At 40.6% G+C, this 21964-nt stretch overlaps 6 protein-coding genes across 7 annotated transcripts; 5 read left to right on the forward strand and 1 right to left on the reverse strand.

Annotated features, from left to right (window-relative positions):
* The first annotated feature begins 1030 nt into the window (after positions 1 to 1030).
* LOC308112538 (uncharacterized protein) lies at positions 1031 to 5264 on the forward strand. Of its 2 annotated transcripts, none has more exons than XM_080468128.1 (2): positions 1031 to 1298; positions 3038 to 5264. In XM_080468128.1, exons 1-2 carry the CDS (start codon positions 1127 to 1129, stop codon positions 4075 to 4077), a joined length of 1212 nt encoding a protein of 403 aa, XP_080324254.1. In that variant the 5' UTR covers positions 1031 to 1126; the 3' UTR covers positions 4078 to 5264. The 2 variants fall into 2 exon arrangements, with proteins under 2 accessions (XP_080324254.1, XP_080324255.1); XM_080468129.1 differs by having other exon boundaries at positions 1036 to 1417.
* A 592-nt stretch (positions 5265 to 5856) lies between these two features.
* On the forward strand, positions 5857 to 8962 carry LOC308112539 (uncharacterized protein). Its single transcript, XM_080468130.1, has 2 exons — positions 5857 to 6116; positions 6985 to 8962. The coding sequence occupies exons 1-2, from the start codon at positions 5945 to 5947 to the stop codon at positions 7941 to 7943; spliced, it is 1131 nt and encodes a 376-aa protein (XP_080324256.1). The 5' UTR covers positions 5857 to 5944; the 3' UTR covers positions 7944 to 8962.
* Positions 8963 to 9594: 632 nt separating this feature from the next.
* LOC308112380 (uncharacterized protein) lies at positions 9595 to 12211 on the reverse strand. Its single transcript, XM_080467870.1, has 2 exons — positions 11442 to 12211; positions 9595 to 10778 (listed from the first exon to the last, which is right to left on the reverse strand). Exons 1-2 carry the CDS (start codon positions 11614 to 11616, stop codon positions 9883 to 9885), a joined length of 1071 nt encoding a protein of 356 aa, XP_080323996.1. The 5' UTR covers positions 11617 to 12211; the 3' UTR covers positions 9595 to 9882.
* LOC308112381 (uncharacterized protein) lies at positions 11589 to 14033 on the forward strand. The gene is made up of 2 exons (XM_080467871.1): positions 11589 to 11979; positions 12666 to 14033. Exons 1-2 carry the CDS (start codon positions 11814 to 11816, stop codon positions 13520 to 13522), a joined length of 1023 nt encoding a protein of 340 aa, XP_080323997.1. The 5' UTR covers positions 11589 to 11813; the 3' UTR covers positions 13523 to 14033.
* Positions 14034 to 16272: 2239 nt separating this feature from the next.
* Positions 16273 to 18243, forward strand: LOC308112382 (uncharacterized protein; the record flags this gene model as incomplete). Its single annotated transcript, XM_080467872.1, has 2 exons — positions 16273 to 16438; positions 17013 to 18243. 2 exons carry the CDS (start codon positions 16273 to 16275, stop codon positions 17885 to 17887), a joined length of 1041 nt encoding a protein of 346 aa, XP_080323998.1. The 3' UTR covers positions 17888 to 18243.
* Positions 18244 to 18246: 3 nt separating this feature from the next.
* Positions 18247 to 20592, forward strand: LOC308111575 (uncharacterized protein; the record flags this gene model as incomplete). Its single annotated transcript, XM_080466534.1, has 4 exons — positions 18247 to 18260; positions 18989 to 19057; positions 19144 to 19262; positions 19531 to 20592. The coding sequence occupies 4 exons, from the start codon at positions 18247 to 18249 to the stop codon at positions 20388 to 20390; spliced, it is 1062 nt and encodes a 353-aa protein (XP_080322660.1). The 3' UTR covers positions 20391 to 20592.
* Positions 20593 to 21964: the final 1372 nt, after the last annotated feature.

Here is a 21964-nt window from a genome sequence, read left to right on the forward strand (position 1 = left end):
GTGGTTTGCTTTTTCATTCAGTGTAAAAATAGTTATCTAAAAATGTATGGGAATGAGAAACTGTTCATTGGACAATTCTAATTCAATCAGACAACCCTCACACCTCCCGTGTGGAATTTAATGTTCTTCCTGAGTGTACGATGGTTTTATTAGAGTAGTTTAAGATACTCCAAAAGGCCAAAAGCATTTCAGGTTCATTGGTGATTCTACATTGCCCATTTGGGTAGATGTGGGTGACTTTCTGTCTCTCCAGTGTCTATCCTGCCTTCGACCATAATGGGGCCAGCTCCTGAGTTGGATAAAGCGACATTTAACATATACACCAGTCACCCATAACATTATAAATGCCTGCCTAATGTGCTATATGTCATAAAACCTCAAGCAATTTCAGCTTCAAAATCTTACTTCTGATATATAAAGCTTCGAATGGTCTCGGGCCTAAATACATTTCAGATTTTCTAGTAGAATATGGAACATCCAGACCCTTGAGCTCCTCGAGCAGAGGTTCCCAATGTCACAAGAAACAAGGTGAAACAGTTTTTAGTTCCTGAAGTCCTCACATGTGGAACAAACATCCTGAACTCCTGAGGACTGCTGACACTCACTTCTTTTAAATCAGGACTTAAAGCACCCTTTATTTGCGTCGGCTTTCTATTAAACAATAGATTTCCAGATTGCTTAAGATTAAGATTCTTAATTGCCTTGTTTTAATGTATTTCATTTTGTTCCCCCGCTTTGTGAAATGCCTTGTGTTTGAATGATGTAAATAAATTTGCTTTATCTTCAGCCGCTGTTGTATCAGACCACATGGGACAGCCTGTACTTCCTACATACATTAATGAGCCTTGGCTGGCCAGAACAGTCTCATCAGATACTGACCACCAAACCGGAAACATCTCCAATACTGTGATTGTCCAACCATTCCAATTCAGAGCTCGTCAGACCTGAAATCTTATGCCTGAAAACTGACTACCAACAACCACCAGCGGGTGGCAGCACTGCACTGATGTAGCGTCTAGTCTGGCTCACCAAAGAAGAAGAGCCTGTGCTTACACGAGAACTGAGGGAAAGTCAATAAATGTGACGGAGAGTGAGAGAGAAGAACCTCTCACGTCAGTCAGTCACTATGTCTTTATCTCGGTATTTCAGGGAATTTGTGAGTGAGCGGTTGAGTGCGGCCGCGGAAGAGATATTCAGAGTGTTTGAGAAAACTGTGGCGGAGTATGAGGACGAGATCAGCCGCCAGAGAAAACTGCTGGACAGCGTTTGGAAACCAGAGGCTCAGTTTCACCTGAAAGGTTAGTTACAAGTATCATATAGATGCCACCTTTAAAGGAGGAGAACACCACCACGTCTGTCCTGGTGGTTTAGTGGTGAACTCAAACGTGGCCCAACCCTGCTTGAACAATGAAGACAGGTGAAGTGAGATTGAATATATACAGTATATATATGTGTGTATAAAAAAGATCGTTTGCTTCTCATGGTTATCAAGCTCACAGGATAATTTTGTTATTGATCTCCAGTTAACCTAATGGTATTCGTCCAGGTGTCACCTGTGTCAAATAGGAACTGTCGAAACTATGAAGGAACCACTTCTGATTATGGTCAGAGAGAGAGAGAGAGAGAGAGAGAGAGAGAGAGAGAGAGAGAGAGAGAGAGAGAGAGAGAGAGAGAGAGAGAGAGAGAGAGAGAGAGAGAGAGAGAGAGAGAGAGAGAGAGAGAGAGAGAGAGAGAGAGAGAGAGAGAGAGAGAGAGAGAGAGAGAGAGAGAGAGAGAGAGAGAGAGAGAGAGAGAGAGAGAGAGAGAGAGAGAGAGAGAGAGAGAGAGAGAGAGAGAGAGAGAGAGAGAGAGAGAGGAAAACCATGTGATCCTCGCAAATGAAGTAAGCCACAGCCAAAAGTTATATCCATCTTGGTAATTCAAAGAAATTAATAAATCAACTGCAATGATCAAAGTCAGACTGAGGATCTTCATCACTGGTGTGATCCCAACTGACTGTGGATGTAGTTCATCACAGGTCCAACACAGAGACACAGAAAACCACGTGCAACTTTAGACTCAATTCAGCTCAAATGCAATAATTTGGACCGTGGAAAGACAATGACGCATCCTGTGGAAAACTGTGCGTGCACAGGGGGGATCATCCAAACTCCACACCTGAACTTGGGATGTTGTTTCTGCTTACCACTACACCAGACGGGTCCGTTCTTGAGCTACATATGCTGGAGTTATATCACTGAAACCGAATGGGCAAAAATGTCATGGTACAACCTGGACAGGACGTAAGTTCATCACAGAGAAAACACAGAGACACACAAAGTACTCGGGCACTTTCGAGACATCAGTCAACCTCACAGGCTTCTCTTTGGGTGGTGGTTGATGGCTCGAGTGCTCAGACAGGACCCCATCCTCTGTGCCTTTCTGAGAGAAGTTTGCATGTTCATCCCAAATCTGAACAAGAGTGACATGTCAGTTTAGAATTATGAGTCATGGATCATCGAGTTTGTATTTGTGATTGTGAATTGCACTAAATGAGGCAATCTTTTGGAACTTTAAGCAACAAAACCTAGAATCGAGAGTGGACATTTCATCTGAACGGAGACATTTCTTTAGAGCAACCTTCAATGGGGACGTCGGAAAAACTGTCCAGAATTAGGCATAAAACCATAAACCTTTGCAGGTAGATTTAGTGTATTTTCGCTAATAAATGCTTCAAGGAAATCCATACATCTACAATGTATATAAGCAGCAGCTGAAAGAAGCCTCGACCTTAATTTTTTAGTCTCTCCTATTGGATCACTGTGCCTTATATTGAATGGGATCCAATTTTTCAACCACAAAATAGACAAATATGTAGCCTACTATTGATAATTATGCTTTTGAAACGTATGTATTCCAGACGACATAGCTGCCACATCCAAGTTAGTTGAAACTTGTGATTACCTTTTAAAATTGAATTTTAAGGGGACATCGAGGATTGAGGAATAAAAGTTTGAAAACGTTTTTTTGGTCATCTTTTTGTGTTGCTTATCCACAGAGTTTCCAGGTGAAGAGGCCTGTAATCGGGAGGACGTTCTCCCAAAGCAGCTGCTCTCTGACCCGGAGAAGAGCACAGGCATGGATCAAGAGGATCACAAGCCCCCACAGATTAAAGAGGAGCAGGAGGATCTCTGCATCAGTAAGAAAGAGGAGCAAGAGACTGACACCTATATGGTGACATATACATATGATGAAGGTGAAAACGGTGACGATCAAAGCATGTACCTGAATCCTGGTGAATCTAAGGGTGCGGCAGATGAAGAATCTGCAGACAAGACATCAGTTAAATGCTTTGAGGTGCCAGAACCACAGAGTGAGAACCAGCTCTTCTCTATCAACTCCGTGAGCCAGGATCACAGAGGAGGAACGTCTGAACACTTTGAAACTCGTGTTAACACCGAAGCCGCTCCAAAGTCTTCAAAGTGTGAAACTTGTGGAAAGGTATTCACATCCAAGTTCAATCTGATGACACACATGCGGATCCACACAGGTGAGAGGCCGTATGCCTGTGACTTCTGCGGTCTCCGTTTCACCCAGCCGTCAACATTGAAGGATCACATAAGGATCCACACAGGTGAGAGGCCGTACTCCTGTGACGTCTGTCAGAAAACGTTTGGTAAGATGTCCATATTGACAAGCCATCAAAGAACCCACACGGGAGAAATGCCTTATGAGTGCAAAATATGCGGGAAGTGTCTCCGAACTCGCTCTGGCTTATCCATCCACATTAGGACCCACACGGGTGAGACTCCCTACCCCTGCACCACCTGCGGCAAAAGTTTTAAGGACACGTCCATCTTGAAAAGGCACATGAGGACGCACACTGGAGAAAAGCCTTATAAGTGTGACACCTGTGGCAAAATGTTCAGCCAGATGCCGGATTTGAAAAAGCACACGAGAATTCACACGGGTGAAAAGCCGTACTCGTGTGAGAAATGCGGTAAAGATTTCCGATCTCATGGTAATCTGTCTGCCCACATGAGAACGCACAGAGAAATGGTGACCCCTGTGAAAAAGGAATCTTCATCAAAATCATGAGGCTCTTAATCACTTCCATGGGCAAACCACACAGAGGTTCAACTGTTTGTATTTGGGGGAAAAAAAGAATGGTTTTTCGCTAATATATTTATTCATAATAGCAGCAATATCTTACATCTTTAAAAGTTTGTTTTTGATATTAAAATCATTTCACAATTGTATTTTAGCAGCAGCCTTAATCATGCAGGGAACGTTGAACTCTGTACCAAGGCAGAGCTGCATGTTTCACCACGAAAAACTGAACAAAATACTGTTATTAGAAGCTTATTATACATTAAAAGAGCAACACTGCTATAGTTTCCCAATCACACCAGAATGCTCATGAAAAATAACCCATTACGTTCATGTGTAATGATTCCAATAGATATTGGCAGTCATTACGGCATAAGTAGTTCTCACATGTTATGATCAATATCTTTGCGTTTTAAAAATGCATATAGTAAGTTAAGCTTTGTTACTTCAAACTCAAAAAAAGGACTGGATTAAAAAACAACAACTTTGAAACAAATAACAAAGATGAGAAATATTTCAAAGTTGCCTCAGGATGGTCAAATGTACATGTTGGAGGATATATAGTCGATATAGTTGCTCGAGGCGTCACTACTAGATCCACAAGATCTTCCACAAGTGGACCGGCCATTTTCCAAGAGAGGTGATTGGTCAGTAGGTGACACTTCTTTGTTTTGTTTTCTCTGAAAGCAAGTGCTGAGCTTTTATCCTGAACGTTGGTTGCACAAAGTGGGTTATGTGTTTGGCATGAGTTACCATCGGGACGTTACTCTAAAATGTTAACCACTGTCATAGTACTATAGTACCTAGTCATCAGCCCCCTCCCATCCGATTGTCAAGAGCATTCACAGAAGGTCATGGTGACTGTGTATTTATATATGCAGGAGACGTTGAAAATATGGCCATCCAGGTGTGTTTTAACTTAATGGAATGACTTTTTCTTTCATGTTTTTTCTGTAAGGTTGATTGCCTTTTTCATCTTCATGTACAACACAAATTGTAAATGATGTGTCACTGATGTTATTATCAAAGTACTTCTTTCAATTCACCTAATTCATAATTAGCCTTTATGTAAACACTGGATGAATGAGGCCATCATCGGTGTCTTCAACACCACCGGCACAATAATGTATTTGATGATCTATTTGTAAATGTTGACAATAAAAACGTTTCTCCTGATGGATTCTCTTTATTGTAACCTAACTTTTACAACCATCTTAAGAATACCAGATTTACAGCAGAAATGTAAATATTGGTCATGATTTTGATCAGCCTCATTTTTCAGTCTGTCTGGTTTTAATCTCAGTTTTCTCCCAGTTTCCCTGGTGTCATCACTACCCTTCCGATTAAATTAGAACTCCCATATAAGTAGAAGCTCTGTAGTGTACACATTGTCTTGATTGCTATATGTAAGAGCACCGCTGATTGTAAATGTGTCTCCAACGCAGTAATTCGGATGGTACAACATGATTGTATATTTTCTTTGTGGATGTGTGCACGCAGATTATCGGGGAGGACGGGAGCACTGTCTGAATGAACGTGTATGAGGGAATGACTGTAATGTAAAATGATACAACCAATTATAATATACATATATTCAAATTAGTATACATAGATTTGTGTTTGTATATATATTTGTATCTTTGTTGACGTGTCTGGAATGAATTACAAATTTAAATAAATAAACAAACAAACACGAGAACAGTTCAAACTGTGATCAAAAGCGGAAAGAAAAGTGGAGTCATTTTTTGCCGTCGGAACTTAAACAGTGTGACGCATACCGGAAGTCGATACATACAGCAGGAGAGAGTACACGTACGAAGCTCAGGCCAAAGAATAATCCTTTTTTAATGCCGCGATGTCCTCGGTTCATTGTTTCCGAGACTTTATCAGCGAGAGGCTGACGGCTGCTGCCGAGGAAATCTTCAGGGTGTTTGAGAAAACAGTTTTGGAGTATGAAGAAGAGATCAGCCGCCAGCGCGGACTGCTGGAGTCCGTGTGGAAACCCCAGAGCCAGTTCCGTGTGATCGGTGGGTGGAGGTTTAATTATCTAGATTTAAAACTCTGCAGAAAATGTCAAGTCCAGCTCTCATGGGTGTAGAGGGTGAAATAAAGTTTGAGAAATCAGTGGGAGGATCAGACAACAAATGTGGAATGTGTAAAACGTGGTGGCAACAAACACTTGTGCACACATAAATGCCTTCTCCTTTTTGGGGGGATTCGTGACGCTACATAAACAACATACATTAAAAGCACACCAGAGCAAGACTGTTTTTGGGTGGTGGTTTCAGGAAAACAACAGACGTGACTCTCGAGTGATCATTTAATTTCAAACATGTTTTTGTTCAGTCAGGTTCCCCTCAGGGCTCATGTGAACAGACACACTTCCCATTCAGTCCGTTCAAACACGTTTAGTCCCTCACTGTGTCTCAGGCTGTGTTGCTTGCTGGAGAGTAAACTTTTCATCAAGTTATTTCATCAGGTAAAATTTTCATCATCAATAAAAAGAGTTTCAGTTGTCCATGAAGTGAAAGGTGTCATCTCGTTGGAACATTAAAACTGGTAATAGTTTCATTCTTGACATTCAGCGTTGATTTTATGTCTCAGAAAGGGCATACTGCTCTTGTTTTTGATCATTTTGAATCATCCATGTCTTGGCATATCTCACATCAGGATGGCAACAGGTCCTACTGAGTGAATCATGATATACCAGCATAAGGATGGTCCTTCAAACTGGTCAACTTTGGCCTCAAATGAAAGACGCTCACGTACTACAAACTTCAGTTTGGATGAAGTGGTTTAGAAAACTTATTTCTACTACAAGTTAGTGTTGAGTAATTCATGTGAGACCATATTACCTGTTAAGTTTTTGTTTTTTGTTTTAACTTTTGTCTATAGAGCTCCCACAACCGGACGTGTGTCGAGACGGGGCTCTGGCCGAGCGGCAGCTCTGCGACCAGGAGAGGAGCTGCAGCGTGGACCCAGACCTCTCCAAGTCTCCACAGATCAAAGAGGAACAGGACGGAGATCAGCTTGAGCTCAAACAGGAGGCTGATAGCTTCATGCTGACTTTTACTTATAACGGCGACGACCACAGCGACAATGACGCGTTGTGCTTGAATGCAGAGGATGACTCTGAGATGCCAGGACCGGTCGCCGAGCAGCAGTTCCCCTGTCACAGCTCTCTACTCGCAAAGAGCCAAGAGCACAGAAGGGGCCCGTCTGGGTACTCTGCAGGAAATGTGAAGAAAAAAACTCAGAAGAAGCATCACACCAATGAAATTCCCAGGAGCAATGAAGTGAACTCCACCAAGACCGACATGCCCTTCAAAACTGATCAAAAGGGTTTAAAATGTGAAATCTGTGGCAAAGTTTTCAAGTATATGTCGGGTCTAATTCCCCACCTGAGAGTCCACACAGGCGAAAGGCCGTATTCCTGCCACACGTGTGGGAATACGTTCACGAAGAAGTCGATTTTGAAAAGGCACATGAGAACGCACACGGGCGACAAGCCCTTTCCCTGCAGCCTCTGCGGCAAGAGCTTTTACGAGATGACGGCCTTGAAGAGTCACACGCGAATCCACACGGGCGAACGGCCGTATTCCTGTAAAACCTGCGGGAAGGACTACAGGTACAGAGGCGACTTGTCCGTCCACATGAGAACGCACACTGGCAAGAAGCGCTACCAGTGCGACACTTGTGGGAAAGACTTCCAGTATCACAGCGACTTCTCCGCCCACATGAGGAGCCACACGGGCGACAGGCCGTATCAGTGCGGCACCTGCGGCAAAGACTTTCGATATCGTAGTAACTTGTCAGCCCACATGAGGACCCACTCGGAAGGAGTTTCTATTTAAATTTAGACGATGGATTGAATGGAATGTATAAAAACAAACAAAAAGGCTTCCGTCCGACTTTACCTTCCACTCTCTCTGTGCACATCCCCTCTGAAGCATTATCCGTTGATGTAGTCATTTCAGGAAATGCCTAATTTATTCCTGGATGTATGGACTAAACCTAGACATCCGAAGAGACCGAGAATCTTTTGCGAAGACTCTTGAACTGTCGTCCTTCACAGCTAAATGTTGCACATAAGCTACCGTCACATACTTTGTTTTTCTTTCAGAACTGTTTCCAAGTACTCGCATCATAAGTTATTGTTCACAGTGAGTGCAAACATTTGACAAATGAAGATAGACAACTTGCTTTTGATGTTGGGGTATCTCATTGCCATTCAAATAAATCCCCAAATGTTGTTTCACCTTCAGCATGTTATTTAATTTCATGTTTTCTATTTATGTGAAGTCACATTTATAGACTGTAGGTGAGACAGATGCTGGGAAACGTTTTATTTCCCATCATATTAATAAGGTCTTTTGGTCGTGAGCCTATTTTGTGCTTTGTCATCTATCAAATGTATCTTTGATGTAATTACATTATCCAATGTAATTGTTTCTCTTCTCTTATACTTCGATTCAATCTGACAGTAACCGCGGAATAAAACGGATCTATTGTTGAAGATGTGTTTTTCTTTAATCCTTAGTACAAGCAAGCTGGATATCTACATTTTCTAAAATCTGGTTTTACATAGGCTTCGCCTTTTTATTTCTCACATACACAATTTAAGGCACAAAAAAAGTCCAGTATGCTTATTTACAAGCTTTAATTACTTAGAAATGGTTTGCACACTGAAACAGCTCATATAAACATTGTTTGTAATCTGAGTACCATCAATACACTTGAAATTAGGCTTTTGATCTAAAATAATTTTTGGAACTCATGTTTTGACACCCTTGAGAGACTATGTGCAGAATTTGTGTCAACGTGTACGAATAAACATGATTTTATACACGTTTTTTTTTAGAAATCTCAAGTGAATCTTGTCAGTTTAAGTTACTTGCCAATGTTTTAGTTGTATCTTAATTTTTATATAGAATTTTTCTCTGTTGGTAATCTTATTTAATTTTTATTATTTATTATTATTAATGCAACAACAATTAGGAGCACTCATTACTGAATAACGTCAAGGTTGTAGGTTTGCACCTTCTCCCTGTACAAGGGTTTTCTGTGGTGCTTTAGTTTCTTCCCACAGTCCAGATGACATGCATTTGTGGTTAACTTGTGACTTTAAATGGCTTTAAGTGCATGTGAGTATGTGTGATTGTCTATGATTAGTTCTGGATGACTCCACAATCATGAACTGGATAAAGTTGTACAGAAAAACACCAAGCACCAGTCAGAAATGCATCTATAATCAATAGTTTACCTGTTATTGTTCCAAGCTACAATTGAGAATTTTATACTAGTGATACTTTTATGTTTTCATTTTCCCGTGCGTTATTTTCGTGCACTTTGTGAATTATGCGGGAACTCTGTCAACTCAGTCATAACATACAGCAGTTTGAGTTTGGTGGAAAACAAGACTTTTCTTCCCTCTCATTCACACGGCCCCTTTGACTCGGCTTCATATTTCATTAAGATAAGAACTCAAAGGGAGGCTCATTCTTTGGACAGATGAGATTCAATATTTATTGCTCAACGCAGACATTTGAGACATTTCACTGTCTTCATGTCAGATCATATGTAAACAACAAAAAGAGATCTATACAAACAAAAAACAACAAATCACCAAGCTCAGCATTTTTTTAGTTATGATCAGACTTTATTGATCCCACACGGTTCTTATGTGCTTTGTCTATGAAACTCAATTCATAGAACACCAAAAAATTATGACAGATACACACATTTGCATGTACAAATCTTCTTGGCCCCCACGCATTTCCGACAGGTTTCAGACTATTTGCCTCCCGTGTGTGTTCTCATATGGACAGACAAGTCCCCACGATATCTGTAGTCTTTCCCACAGATTTCGCAGGAATACGGCCTTTCCCCTGTGTGAATTCTTGTGTGGCTCCTCAACCCCGACATCTCGCAAAACCGTTTCCCACAGAGGTTGCAAAGAAAAGGCTTCTCACCCGTGTGCGTTCTCATGTGCCGTTTTAAAATGGACGTGTTCATAAACTTATTCCCACAAGTATTACAAGAATACGGCCTCTCACCTGTGTGGACTCTCTTATGAACGGTTAATATTGACGTCCGGTTGAACGTTTTCCCACAGATGTCACAGGAATACGGCCTCTCACCCGTGTGGACTCTCATATGTATGATCAATTCTGATTTATAGTTAAAACCTTTGCCACAGGTTTGACACTGTAAAGACTCTTGACCTGTCTGAGTGTTGAACATATTTGTGGTGTCAAACACATTGTTCGTGTGAATTTTGTTTTTGCGCCATGTCTTCTGTACTTTTCTCTGAACATTTCCAGCCGATAGCAAGTGTCCATACTGGCCTCCCGGGTGATCTTGACTCTCTGAATCGGAGTTGCTCGACAGGAACTGGTGGTCAGGGTTTAGTTGTGGTAACGCTACGCCTTCCATTAATACATTGTCTACAAATTCTTCATCTCTTGCACTCTGGTCACTTTCATCAAAAGCATGACTCAGGATAATGCCATCAGCTTCCTGCATCCGAGCGACCGTGTTTCGATCCTGACTCCTGTCGACGTCGTCCTGTTCCTCTTTGATCCGAGAAGGCGCTGAGCCTTCTGGATCCACACAAGGGCTCCTCTCCTGGTCAAAGAGCTGCTGCTCAACAGGGACCTCCTCCTTGTATACATGTTGCAGTGGCAGCTCTGAAGGAAAATGGAGCACAGGAAATGTGTTATTCACTGGATTGCAGGGCTTAAAAAATGACAATGACAATTATACCACTCTTAACGCCAAAACAGTATTCTTGCAGCTTACCTAAAAAATATACACACATTTCATGTAACCTCAGGCAGAAGACTCTACTAATATTTCTTGACAGAGTCGAGCACTGTTGTGTAGATACTTTCACCACTTTAAGCTGAGGTCAGCATTCTACTTCTTCAAACCAGATTGAGTCTAAATAACTAACAGAAGGGTTGTACATTTAGTCGTAAATTATATTGGCTGTTTTGCTTGTGGTCACGGTTTGTTGTACTCGAAATGGAAACGAAGCTATATTAGTGTGAGGTCGATTGTTGCTGGTATTTGGGATTCAGTGAGCTTGTGCTCTTTCTTGTGGCGAAGTGGAATGAGTGTGCCCATATTGAGCTATTTCATTTCAACTTAGTTTGTCACTTGCCCTGACGGACTGATGACCTGTCCAGGGTGGGTGGATGGATGGATGGAACATTGTCTACAAACTCCAGACAGGGTTCATCCACATTTCACTTCACTTCTACAATCAAAATAAATGAATCACTCGCAGGAAACATAATTAGATTATATTCTCCATTGGTAATTTTTAGTGACAAAGGACCTCCAGATACCTTTCACAGGGAGCCAAGCTTCAGGTTTCCAGGAGTTGTCCAGGAGGCTCCGCCGCTGGCGGCTGATCTCTTCCTCGTACTCCAAAACAGTTTTCTCAAATACTTTGAATATCTCTTCTGCAGCAGCGCTCAGCCTCTCGCTCAAAAACTCCCTGAAACAGTGAGTTGAAGACATCGTTACTTTGTTCAAAGAGTCTTGAGGCCATAGGACGCTTGCTTTGTTTACTTCCGCTTTGTGTGTCACATATGAAGCTCCGAAACCGGAAAAGGGTTCTTCGGGTCCGCCGACTTTGTTTCCGCCTTGTGTTTCACTTTTGAGAACCAGTCGAGCTGCTCACGGCGTGTTTTCGATCGTCGATTATCGGCTCAGTCATGTCTTCAATTCCTTGTTTCCGAGACTTCATCTGCGACAGACTGACCGCTGCTGCAGATGAAATATTCCGGCTGTTTGAGAAAACCGTGTTGGAGTACGAAGAGCAGCTCAGCCGCCAGCGCAGGCTACTTGACAACGTTTCCAAACCTCAGCCACGATTGCACGGTGAGAAAACAGCTCTGATTCATAAAAATGTATAAACACGGCTTTTCTTTTTTTTTTATACACACGTTTTTTTCTGCAATTGTTATGTTACACGTGCATATTCGTTATGTCTGTGGAGTTGTGTGGCGAGACAAGCTATTACATGGTCCAGTTTCAGTTCAGCAGGATGGTAGTAGGATGTAAGAGGGCCTTCATCACAGAAGGAATGGTCTCTCAAGACACTTAAAAATGCAACAGCAAAAGCGCACGCTACTTCCCGATCACGTGATCACGCACACGTACACACATTCCAGTGAACCAACCTCCTTTTGATGACTATGCTGTCTATTCAGTGCCTGTGAAGTGCAGAAACACCCTTCCTGATGAAGACGACCTACTTGGAATAAGACAAGGTCATAGGGAAACTATCCATTCATCCATCTTGTTTACCGCTTCATCCTGTGCAGGGTCCCAGAATCCAATCCCAGTTTACTATGGGCGAGGGCAGGATACACCCGACATCACATTCACACCTAGCATCGATTAACCTTGCATGTGTGTTTTTCGACTATGGGATGAAAACCCCCACACATAGACTTTCAAACATCTGATCAAAGTTAAAGAAGCTATAGTTTAATTGTCAAACCCTCCTTGGTTTTGACTATTATTTTAATTGATAATCTCTGTCGTATGTTCTTCACCTTTAGAACTTCCCCAGCAACATGCCAATAAACAGGCACACGCACAAGTTCACATTGACCTTCAGTCCTTGAGCAACTCCAGCCTGGACCAAGAGGACCCGGAGTCTTCCCACGTCAAAGAGGAACACGACGATCCCTACGCCAGTTGGGATGAGGAGCCTCTCGTGCCGAAACAAGAGACTGATATGATTATGCAGACTGTTGTCCACGACGAAAGTGCGCAAGGTGAAGATCCAAACTTTGGCCTAGATCCTGATGAATCTCATAGCAAAGCAGGGATAGAGTCAGAAACTTTTCAAATTACTCCACTCTCCAAGAAATCCTATGAATGTGAAACCTGTGGGAAAATCTTCAACTGTAAAAGGCATTTTAGCCGACACCAGAGGATCCACACTGGAGTGAAACCATATTCGTGCAGCATGTGTGGTAAAGAATTCAACCAGTCATCAATACTGAAAGATCACATGGCAGTCCACACTGGTGAGAAGCCGTTTTCTTGCGACGTGTGTGGGAAGAAATTCAATCGAAAGTCGGCATTATTAGTTCATCATAGAACCCACACAGGTGAGAAGCCATTTTCTTGTGTCATTTGTGGGAAAAACTTCATTCGAAAGGAAGCCCTGATGGTTCATCACAGAACCCACACAGGTGAGAAGCCGTTTTCTTGTGACATGTGCGGGAAACAATTCAGCCGGAGGTCAGCCATGATGGAACATCGTAGAATCCACACAGGTGAGAAGCCTTTCGCCTGTGACACCTGTGGGAAAGGCTTCATTAGCAGCTCAGTGCTGAAGAAGCACATACAGAAGCACATGGACGAGGCACAGTTGTCAGGCCTCACCGGTGAAGACACATTTTCTTAGGTGTCAGATTTGAAAATTCACACCAGGATTCGCGCACAGTGATTTATCCTCGTATGACAACTCGCATGGAAACTGTTACAGTGTATTAAAACGTGTACTTGTAGTGTTTTGCGTCATGATTTCTTTGTTTAGCAACTAATGTTTCTTTTCTCCTCATAAGAAACCAGAGCAAATGAGGTCAGGATTTTGCTGAACATACCCAACAATAATCGTGTCGCCTTGTTGATTTACTTTTTCTGTCCCTCATTAGGTCAAACAACAATATGTTTCTAAATATTTTGAACTTGCATGTAAACCGTTGTAAAGAACTTGGTCACCGGCTTTGGAACGTTGTAGATCAACCTTTTTTTGTGCCTTTTTTTGATGAGGTTTTATTACTGTATTTCATATATGCTTTTACTTGATACTTATTATTCGAGCTTGGGTTCTTTTAAGTGTTTTCGTACAGGTAGTCGGATGTTTCGACTCAAATGTGGAAAACTCTTTAATAAAGTTTTTTCTTGAAATGGTGAAAGAGCTTTGATAGTTATTCTGTCTCAGATGTGAAGATTAATGAGTGAAAATGAGCTTCTTGAAGGCTGAGCCTCCCACTGAGCATGATAGAGCTTTTTTTGACCAGGGTTCGACAATACATCACTGGTGAAACGCACGACCATTGACATCAATTGGATGTTTTTGGCGTTTGAAGTAACCACAGCAATACAAAATATACGAAAAACACGTATTTTAGCTCATCCATACAACTCAGAGATCTAAGCTGCAATTCATGGATTTCAGTAAGAAAAGCAATGACAGAATTATATCTAATGACACTTTTTAAAAAGCAAGAAAAAGTTTTGAAACAAAAAAAACCCCAAAACTTCCTCAATAAAACATTTCAGTATGACATTCTTTTTGCTGTAGTCATTGTTACAATTCTCCAAACAATTGAATTATTTCCTCAGTGGCAGCAGCGCTGAGCCTCTCACACATAAACTCCCCGAGACGGTGAGCTGAAGACATCCGACTTATTTTACTTCAAAATAATCTTGATCAACGGTCAACATATCAATTTTCTAATTTCAAGCTGCAGAGTTGCACAATGACACATTTTCATTAAATAACTATATATATATATAAACAAAGGAAGTTCACTTAAAAAAATTAAGATATACAGTATATCCATCTGCTGATTTTTTGATATACAGATTTAATTTGGATTACAACAGTTCTTTCTGTGACAAATATATTGAAAGAACTGATTTGGGTAGACTTGCACAGCTGGTTGATTTACAAATTTGACAATAGTTTTGACCTAAAAAAGAACACGTTTTATCTGGTATACCTGTTAAAAATTCCATTCATGATCTGACTAATAACACAATTTAAATCACTGGAAAATTCTATACTCACACAAAAATAGAAAAAACAAACAACACCCTTTCATGCTTTTCATAAGGAGCTTTCAGTATTTTTAAATATTTAAAATTTATGGTGAAAAATAATCTAGAACGTCAATAAGAGGACTTCAACTGTACAGAGAACGTCAAGCCTTTTTTTTTTTAACTTAATCTTGTATCTATTTGTTTATTCTGATAATGATAATATAACTAACATTTTATTTCTAACACTTCATTAAAAAATCTTCTTCTACCTTATCTCTTAGTTATTCTATATACAGTATCCTTTATTATCTTGTATTTTTTGACACTTGTCTATTGCCTAACACAAAATGTAAAACGATTTTAATGTGTCATTTATATTTTGTAAATCAAAAGAAGAAAAGTTTGCAAAAGGACACTTGCAGCGCGAGTATAGGTAAGAGGATTAGGGCCACCTAAACAAAAAAAAGTGTATTTCAAATCACTTTTATTCTGACCTTAAAGTCATTGTGACTTGGCAGTTGGGCAGTAAAAGGGAACCAGAGGATCTGCAGACACACTCAGAGAAAAGTCGCATGGAGGAGATATTCTGGTTACTCTGGTTTCCTTTCAGCGTCCAAAAACGAGTGAAAACTAGTTGATGACAACATTGCATGTGTGTGGGTGTATGTGTGATGAAATCCTTTGGATTTCTTGTGGTGCCCAAGAGGCTAGAGAAGCAAATTGAGGGTTGTTTCACAGATTTAATTCCCGCAGAGGACAGCTCACCACTCTCGGTCCCTGAGCACGACTCTTGACCCCCATCAGCTACCCGGAGTCTCTGAAAGTGATCTTAGAATCCTAGAATTGGATGGGTGAATGCAGAAAATGGAAATTCACAAAGGAAATTCATAAAGTATGACTAAATAGGCCTTGTTTTTTAGTTTTTTTTTTAGTTTGGGGTCTTTTTATGTGGAACTACTCAACAACTATTTCCATAAACAGCTATCCTCACAAACTTGTGTCTGTTTCCTAAAGATGATCTTTTCACCGTTACTTTAAGGTTTTTTGTACAACACAGTGTAATACTCATAGATACACACTGTGGAGGATGAGTTCAACTTCACCTTTTCATTGTACCAGTATTAAAGATTGTCGTTGGTTACACAGAGTTTTGACTACATACTCAGAATTCTGATTTTAATGACATTATAATTTTTTAACACACTTTTTTAATGGCCTTTACCTTCTCCCGTACTAATATGATGACACAACTGGAAGTTGACTTTGTTTACTTCCTGGTTTGTGTGTCACATATAAAGCTCCGACAGTGCGTTCGATTTCAGTTCCGCTGACTTTGTTTCTGCGTTGTGTTTCAACTGTGAGGACCAGCCGTTTAATGAATCAACCATGTCCTCAATTCCATGTTTCCGAGACTTCATCTGTGACAGACTGACCGCTGCTGCAGACGAAATATTCCGGGTGTTTGAGAAAACCGTGTTGGAGTACGAAGAGGAGCTCCGCCGCCGACAGCGACAGCTGGACACAATTTCCAAACCTCAGGCACACTTACACGGTGAGAAAACATCTCTGGCTCTTCTGAGCTGGAAAACATGGATATTTTAAAGTTTAATGGCTAATAAATGTGAAAATGTAATGGTAAAAAGAAAGCTGGACAAACGGAGACTGAACAAAAATTTTAGTTTATGAGGATCATTTTTAATTCTGACATATAAATCAAAACATTTTTCTAATCACATTTACATGTATACACAATTAGACATGCAGTTCATGTGTTATGTGCCGCACATGCACAGAAACAGTCATTATGTGTGATAGGTAGAAGCAAAGTTTATTTGATCCTTTTCACTTCTTTGACGTCTCAGTACCTATTTGATCTTTCCTCAATCCTATAAAGTCTGTTCGTTTCACTGCCTGCTAAATCTAGTGACCAGTTACATGATGGAAGAAAATCTGACTTCCTTTGGTAATCTACATTCTCAGGACATCTACATGTATTGTGTCTGTTTTCTACAAATAATCACACATGCTCAAATTCACACCTACGATTTACATGGAAAACAACACGCATTGACTAGCAGAACTACCCCCATATGGTAATCTATATCTCATATGTTCCATACCTCCAGAACTTTCCCAGCATCATGTCTATAAACAAGAGCACGAGCAGATTCGCGTTGACCTTCAGCTCCTGAGCAACTCCAGTCTGGACCAAGAAGAACCAGAGTCTTCCCACGTCAAAGAGGAACACGATCTCTACACCAGTTGGGATGAAGAGCCTCTCTTACCGAAACAAGAGACTGATGTCATTATGCAGACTGCTATTTGTGACAAAAATGTGCGGCATGAAGACCCAACCTTCTGCCTGGATTCTGATGAATCGCATAGTAAAGCAGAGAAAAAGCCTCTGGATAACATAATGATTACAAGCTCCGAGGTCCCAGATCCAAACACTGATCACCAGCTATACTCGAATAGCTGTTATTTATCTGAGACCCACAATATAACAGAAGACCATTTTGGCGAGCCAGAGACTCCTTCAAGTACTCTACCCGCCCCAAAATTCTATAAATGTGAGACCTGTGGAAAAATCTTTAAGGGTAACAAGCATTTTAGCCGACACCAGAGAATCCACACAGGTGAGAGGCCGTTTTCTTGTAACATATGTGGGAAAAAATTCAGTCGAAAGGAAGACCTGATAGTTCATCACCGAACACACACTGGTGAGAAACCATTTTCTTGTGACATGTGTGGGAAAAAATTTAGTCGAAAGGAATGCCTGGTGGGTCATCGTAGAACCCACACAGGTGAGAAGCCATTTTCCTGCGAGATGTGTGGGAAGAAATTCAATCGGAAGTCCACCGTGATAGTTCATCGTCGAATCCACACAGGTGAGAAGCCTTTCTCCTGTGAAACCTGTGGAAAAGGCTTCATTAGCAGTTCAGTGCTGAAAAAGCACAGTCAAAAGCACATGTACCTCACCGGTGAAGAGACATTTCTTTAGGCATCAAATTTGAAAATTCCCACACAGTGATTTGTCCTTCTGTGACAACACTTGGGGAAACTGTTTCAGTGTATTAGAAAGTGTATTTGTAGCATCTCGCTTAGTGTTTTATGTAGGAACCATGCTTTTTTTTTATCTTCATGATAAACCAGAGCAGATGAGGTCAGGATTTTGCTGAGCATACTCAGCAATAATTGTTTTGCCTTGTTGATTTGGTATTTCTGTCCCTCATTAGTTTAAACAGCAGTATGGTTTTAAACATTTGGAACTTGTATGTAAATGATGAAAATTACATTTTTGCTATGTGATTTCTTGTATTTCGTATTTGCCTCTGCTTAATAAAGTTCTTTCCTGAGAACATGAAAGATCTTTGGTATGGTTATTCTGTCTCAGGAGGATCAATGGATGAATGAGTGTTGGAAATGAGTTGTAAAAGACTGATCTTCCCAGTGAGCATGATGTTTTTTTAACATCATAAATGATCATGGCTCATCCATGCAAGTTTATATAGCCATCCATTGATCATTCACTTCACTTTCTCAGTCCATCACATGGTTAACCAAAGCGGGACGCACAACCACACACACTCCTCACACCTATGGACAATTCTGGGTCACCAATTAACCTCATATACATGTTTTTGGACTGTGGGAGGAAACCAGAGTACTTGAAGTAAAAGCAGATTTATAATGTGCTATATTAGCTAATACTTCATGCAAAGCCTCAGTTAACCATATAACATTCTGCATATGTACTGATGTTGTTTTCCACACCAAACTGTATCATTTGCAATATTTTTGTAAATGCATTTTTCCGCAAAATAATTACACAGACTGTGAAATACCTCCAGTACCTTTACCTCTATACCTGCTGATGTAAATATTTCTGCACACATTTGTACAGAGCTCAGTCATAGATTTATTGTAAATTATTGCTATGTTTTATAGTGGAGTGATTATCTTTTGTATAGAGTAGATTGTATTTTCTGCTTCTTCTCCTTTCCGCTTGTGCTGTTTTTGCTGCTATAACAATTGAATTTCCCCGTTTTGCGATGAATAAAGTGTAATAATATCTAATTATCTCTTTCTTGACAACCAGCAGGGGGCAGCAGTGTCATTATAGCGTGTGCCCAGAGACTCCAGTCAGACGTAGAAGAAGAAACCCGTTGAGGTATTACTGTCTTTTTGTTGATGCTGCGTATATTGTGAATCAAGTATGTCTTCAGTTCCCCGTTTCCGAGACTTCATCTGTGACAGACTGAGCGCCGTTGCGGAGGAAATATTCCAGGTGTTTGAGAAAACCGTGTTGGAGTACGAAGAGCAGCTCCGCCACCAGCGCAGACAGCTGGACACAGTCTCCAAACCTGAGACACAGGGTGAGGAAACATCTCTGATCCATTAATCCATCTGTTCGAGACCGAAAGCTACTCACATATAACGCCTGTAAACTATTTTGATTTAATGTTTGAACTGCAGTAGAAACGGCTGTGAAGTTTGTTTCACACTATCCAGGAAGCTGCTCGAACAGCTCTGTTAGAAGAGGAGGAGCAAAGTGATGTTGTTATTCTGGCTGAGCTGTCACAGCTCACCCTCTTGTCTATACTTTTCTTGGTAATCTACGTCTCATGTGTCCTTTACCACCAGAATTCCCACAGCAAGATGTTTACAAGCGGGTGCAGGAGCAGGAGGAGGCGCTCACTCAGCACCAGCCCTTACACAGATCAACCCTGCAGCAAGAGGAGTCAGAGCCTGCTCGAATCAAAGAGGAGCTCCAGGATCTCTGCACCAGTCGGGATGAAGACCCTCTCGTACTGAAGCAGGAAACTGGCATCAGTCTGCAGACTGTTACTAGTGAAAAAGACGTTTTGGATGATAATCAAACTCTAAGTCTGGATCGAGGCAATTCACATTACAGCACGACGGAGGAAACGTCTTTGGACAATATAATAATTGAACGGTCTGTGGTTCTAGACCCAAACAATGAAAACCAGCTCCTTTTTAACAGGGTTTCATCAGGGAGCCACGATAACAGAGAATACCAGTTTGGGGAGTGGGAAACTCCCTCAAGCGTTCACCCTCCAAAAAAGTCCTCTAAATGTGACATTTGTGGGAAAACCTTTAATCATCGGTCAGATTTTATCCGACACCAGAGAATCCACACTGGAGTGAAACCGTTTTCGTGCAACATGTGTGGTAAAGGATTCAACCAGTCGTCAATGCTGATCGATCATAAGAGGGTCCACACAGGCGACAAGCCGTACCCTTGTGACTTTTGTGGGAAAAAATTCAATCGAAGGTCAGCCGTGGCGGTTCATCGCAGAGTGCACACGGGCGAGAAGCCTTTCTCTTGTGACGTCTGTGGGGAAGGCTTTATAAGCAGTACAATGTTGAAACGACACACACAGAAGCACACGGGTGTGAAACCCTTTTCTTGCCTCATCTGTGGAAAGCGATTTTATCAGCGGTCAGATTTGAAAAATCACACCAGGGTTCACATGCAGTGATTTGTCCCTTCTCTCTCCTGGAAGTGACTTCAACATATCTCTATCTGTGTCCTGTGTAAAGAGAACGAGACTGGAAAAGCACATCATCTTTTTTTTTTATCATTAAAGCCAAATTTGATAAATCAGCATCTGACAAAGGAGCTTGAAGTTTGATTTGGGCTAAACAAGCGATTAAGGGGGAAAAAAAACTGTTAGCCTGCTGAATAAAAAAAAGGAACAAGCAGAAAGAAATTGTATTTTATCATCCATGAGAAGGTGCTATTATCCATCTTTGCTAAAAAAAATAATAAGAAAAAAAGAATGGATGGTTCCATTCTTTTTTTGGAAGAACTCGGAGGACTGACTAAAAGAAAAAAGGATTTTTTTCCAAACTCAGGAAACCACACATGAACATAATTGTTGATGAAAATATAATATATATATATATATATATATATATATATATATATATATATATACCTGAGAAATTGGGAAGATATTTTATTTTATTCAGATCTGATTTTGTTTTCCACTTATTTCTATTTGAACTGAAGGAGATGCAGATGTTTCTGTTTCAGTGTAATGTATATACTGTATAACTATATTATTGTAGTGACTGTAACTTGTTTAAAAAGAAACGACTACATTTTTCCCAGTAAAGAAATAATGATGTACTTGGTGAATTCACACTGTTGCAGAAATGGTCATAATAAAAATAATCACAATCATGGTGATTCAATATGGAACGCCCATTAATGACACATTTGGCTGACGAGATAGATAAATCCATTAATTACGTAGACTTGGACCAGTCACTAGTCCAACACAGGGCAAACACACACAACCACACACTCACTGTCACACCAAAGGACAATTTAGAATCACCAATTCACCTCACATGCATACATTTTTGGACAGTGGAAGGACACTAGTACCTAAAGGAAACCCACGCACAGAGAAAACATGCAAACTCCACATATATGATTCTGCACCACACTCAAACTGAGGATAAACTCTGTTCTGTGTGATTTATGTGTAACAGCGATACTACACTGCCACAGGAATATATGCAGTAAACAAAAGTCATTTTGTTCTTTATGAATAATGTGCTTCATACTGAAATGATGGAAATGATCTTTCAAACAAAACCTACAGTTTATCAAGACTTTTTTTATCTATTTATTTTTTAATCTCAGTGGAATCCAAATGAGTTTATTTTATGGAAATTTTAATCTGTAAAATGTTTTCACACACACTTATTTCACATGAAAGATTATCGCTTCCTAATTTTATATTCATTATTGGGCTGGCAACATGACAACTTTGTTATATTCAAAGATTCCCCTCTTTGAACCTCTAGCCAAATATACTTCAAATTCGGTTGTTAAGCAACAATTATAAATGAAGCTTTTAATATCTGTGTTAGAAAAGAGACGACCACAATTAAATGATTTATTCATTGATAAAATGTTCATGTCCTTCTCCCAACTAAAGTTCAACATCTCTCGCTCTCATTTCCTGAGCCATTTGCCATCCTGTCGTTTTCATCTTCCATTCAGTCTCATCACAATCACCCTGCTCTCTCTTCGATTCCA

This window comes from Lipophrys pholis (genome assembly GCF_963383615.2).
Source record: "Lipophrys pholis genome assembly, chromosome: 7".
NCBI lineage: Eukaryota > Metazoa > Chordata > Actinopteri > Blenniiformes > Blenniidae > Lipophrys > Lipophrys pholis.

Coding starts and splice junctions, on each gene's coding strand:
- LOC308112538 (XM_080468128.1), top strand. CDS start 1,127: ATGTCTTTATCTCGGTATTTCAGGGAATTTGTGAGTGAGCGGTTGAGT. Junction 1,299..3,037: donor GGCTCAGTTTCACCTGAAAG/GTTAGTTACAAG, acceptor GCTTATCCACAG/AGTTTCCAGGTGAAGAGGCC.
- LOC308112539 (XM_080468130.1), top strand. CDS start 5,945: ATGTCCTCGGTTCATTGTTTCCGAGACTTTATCAGCGAGAGGCTGACG. Junction 6,117..6,984: donor GAGCCAGTTCCGTGTGATCG/GTGGGTGGAGGT, acceptor TTTTGTCTATAG/AGCTCCCACAACCGGACGTG.
- LOC308112380 (XM_080467870.1), bottom strand. CDS start 11,616: ATGTCTTCAACTCACTGTTTCAGGGAGTTTTTGAGCGAGAGGCTGAGC. Junction 10,779..11,441: donor AGCTTGGCTCCCTGTGAAAG/GTATCTGGAGGT, acceptor ATTTTCCTTCAG/AGCTGCCACTGCAACATGTA.
- LOC308112381 (XM_080467871.1), top strand. CDS start 11,814: ATGTCTTCAATTCCTTGTTTCCGAGACTTCATCTGCGACAGACTGACC. Junction 11,980..12,665: donor ACCTCAGCCACGATTGCACG/GTGAGAAAACAG, acceptor CTTCACCTTTAG/AACTTCCCCAGCAACATGCC.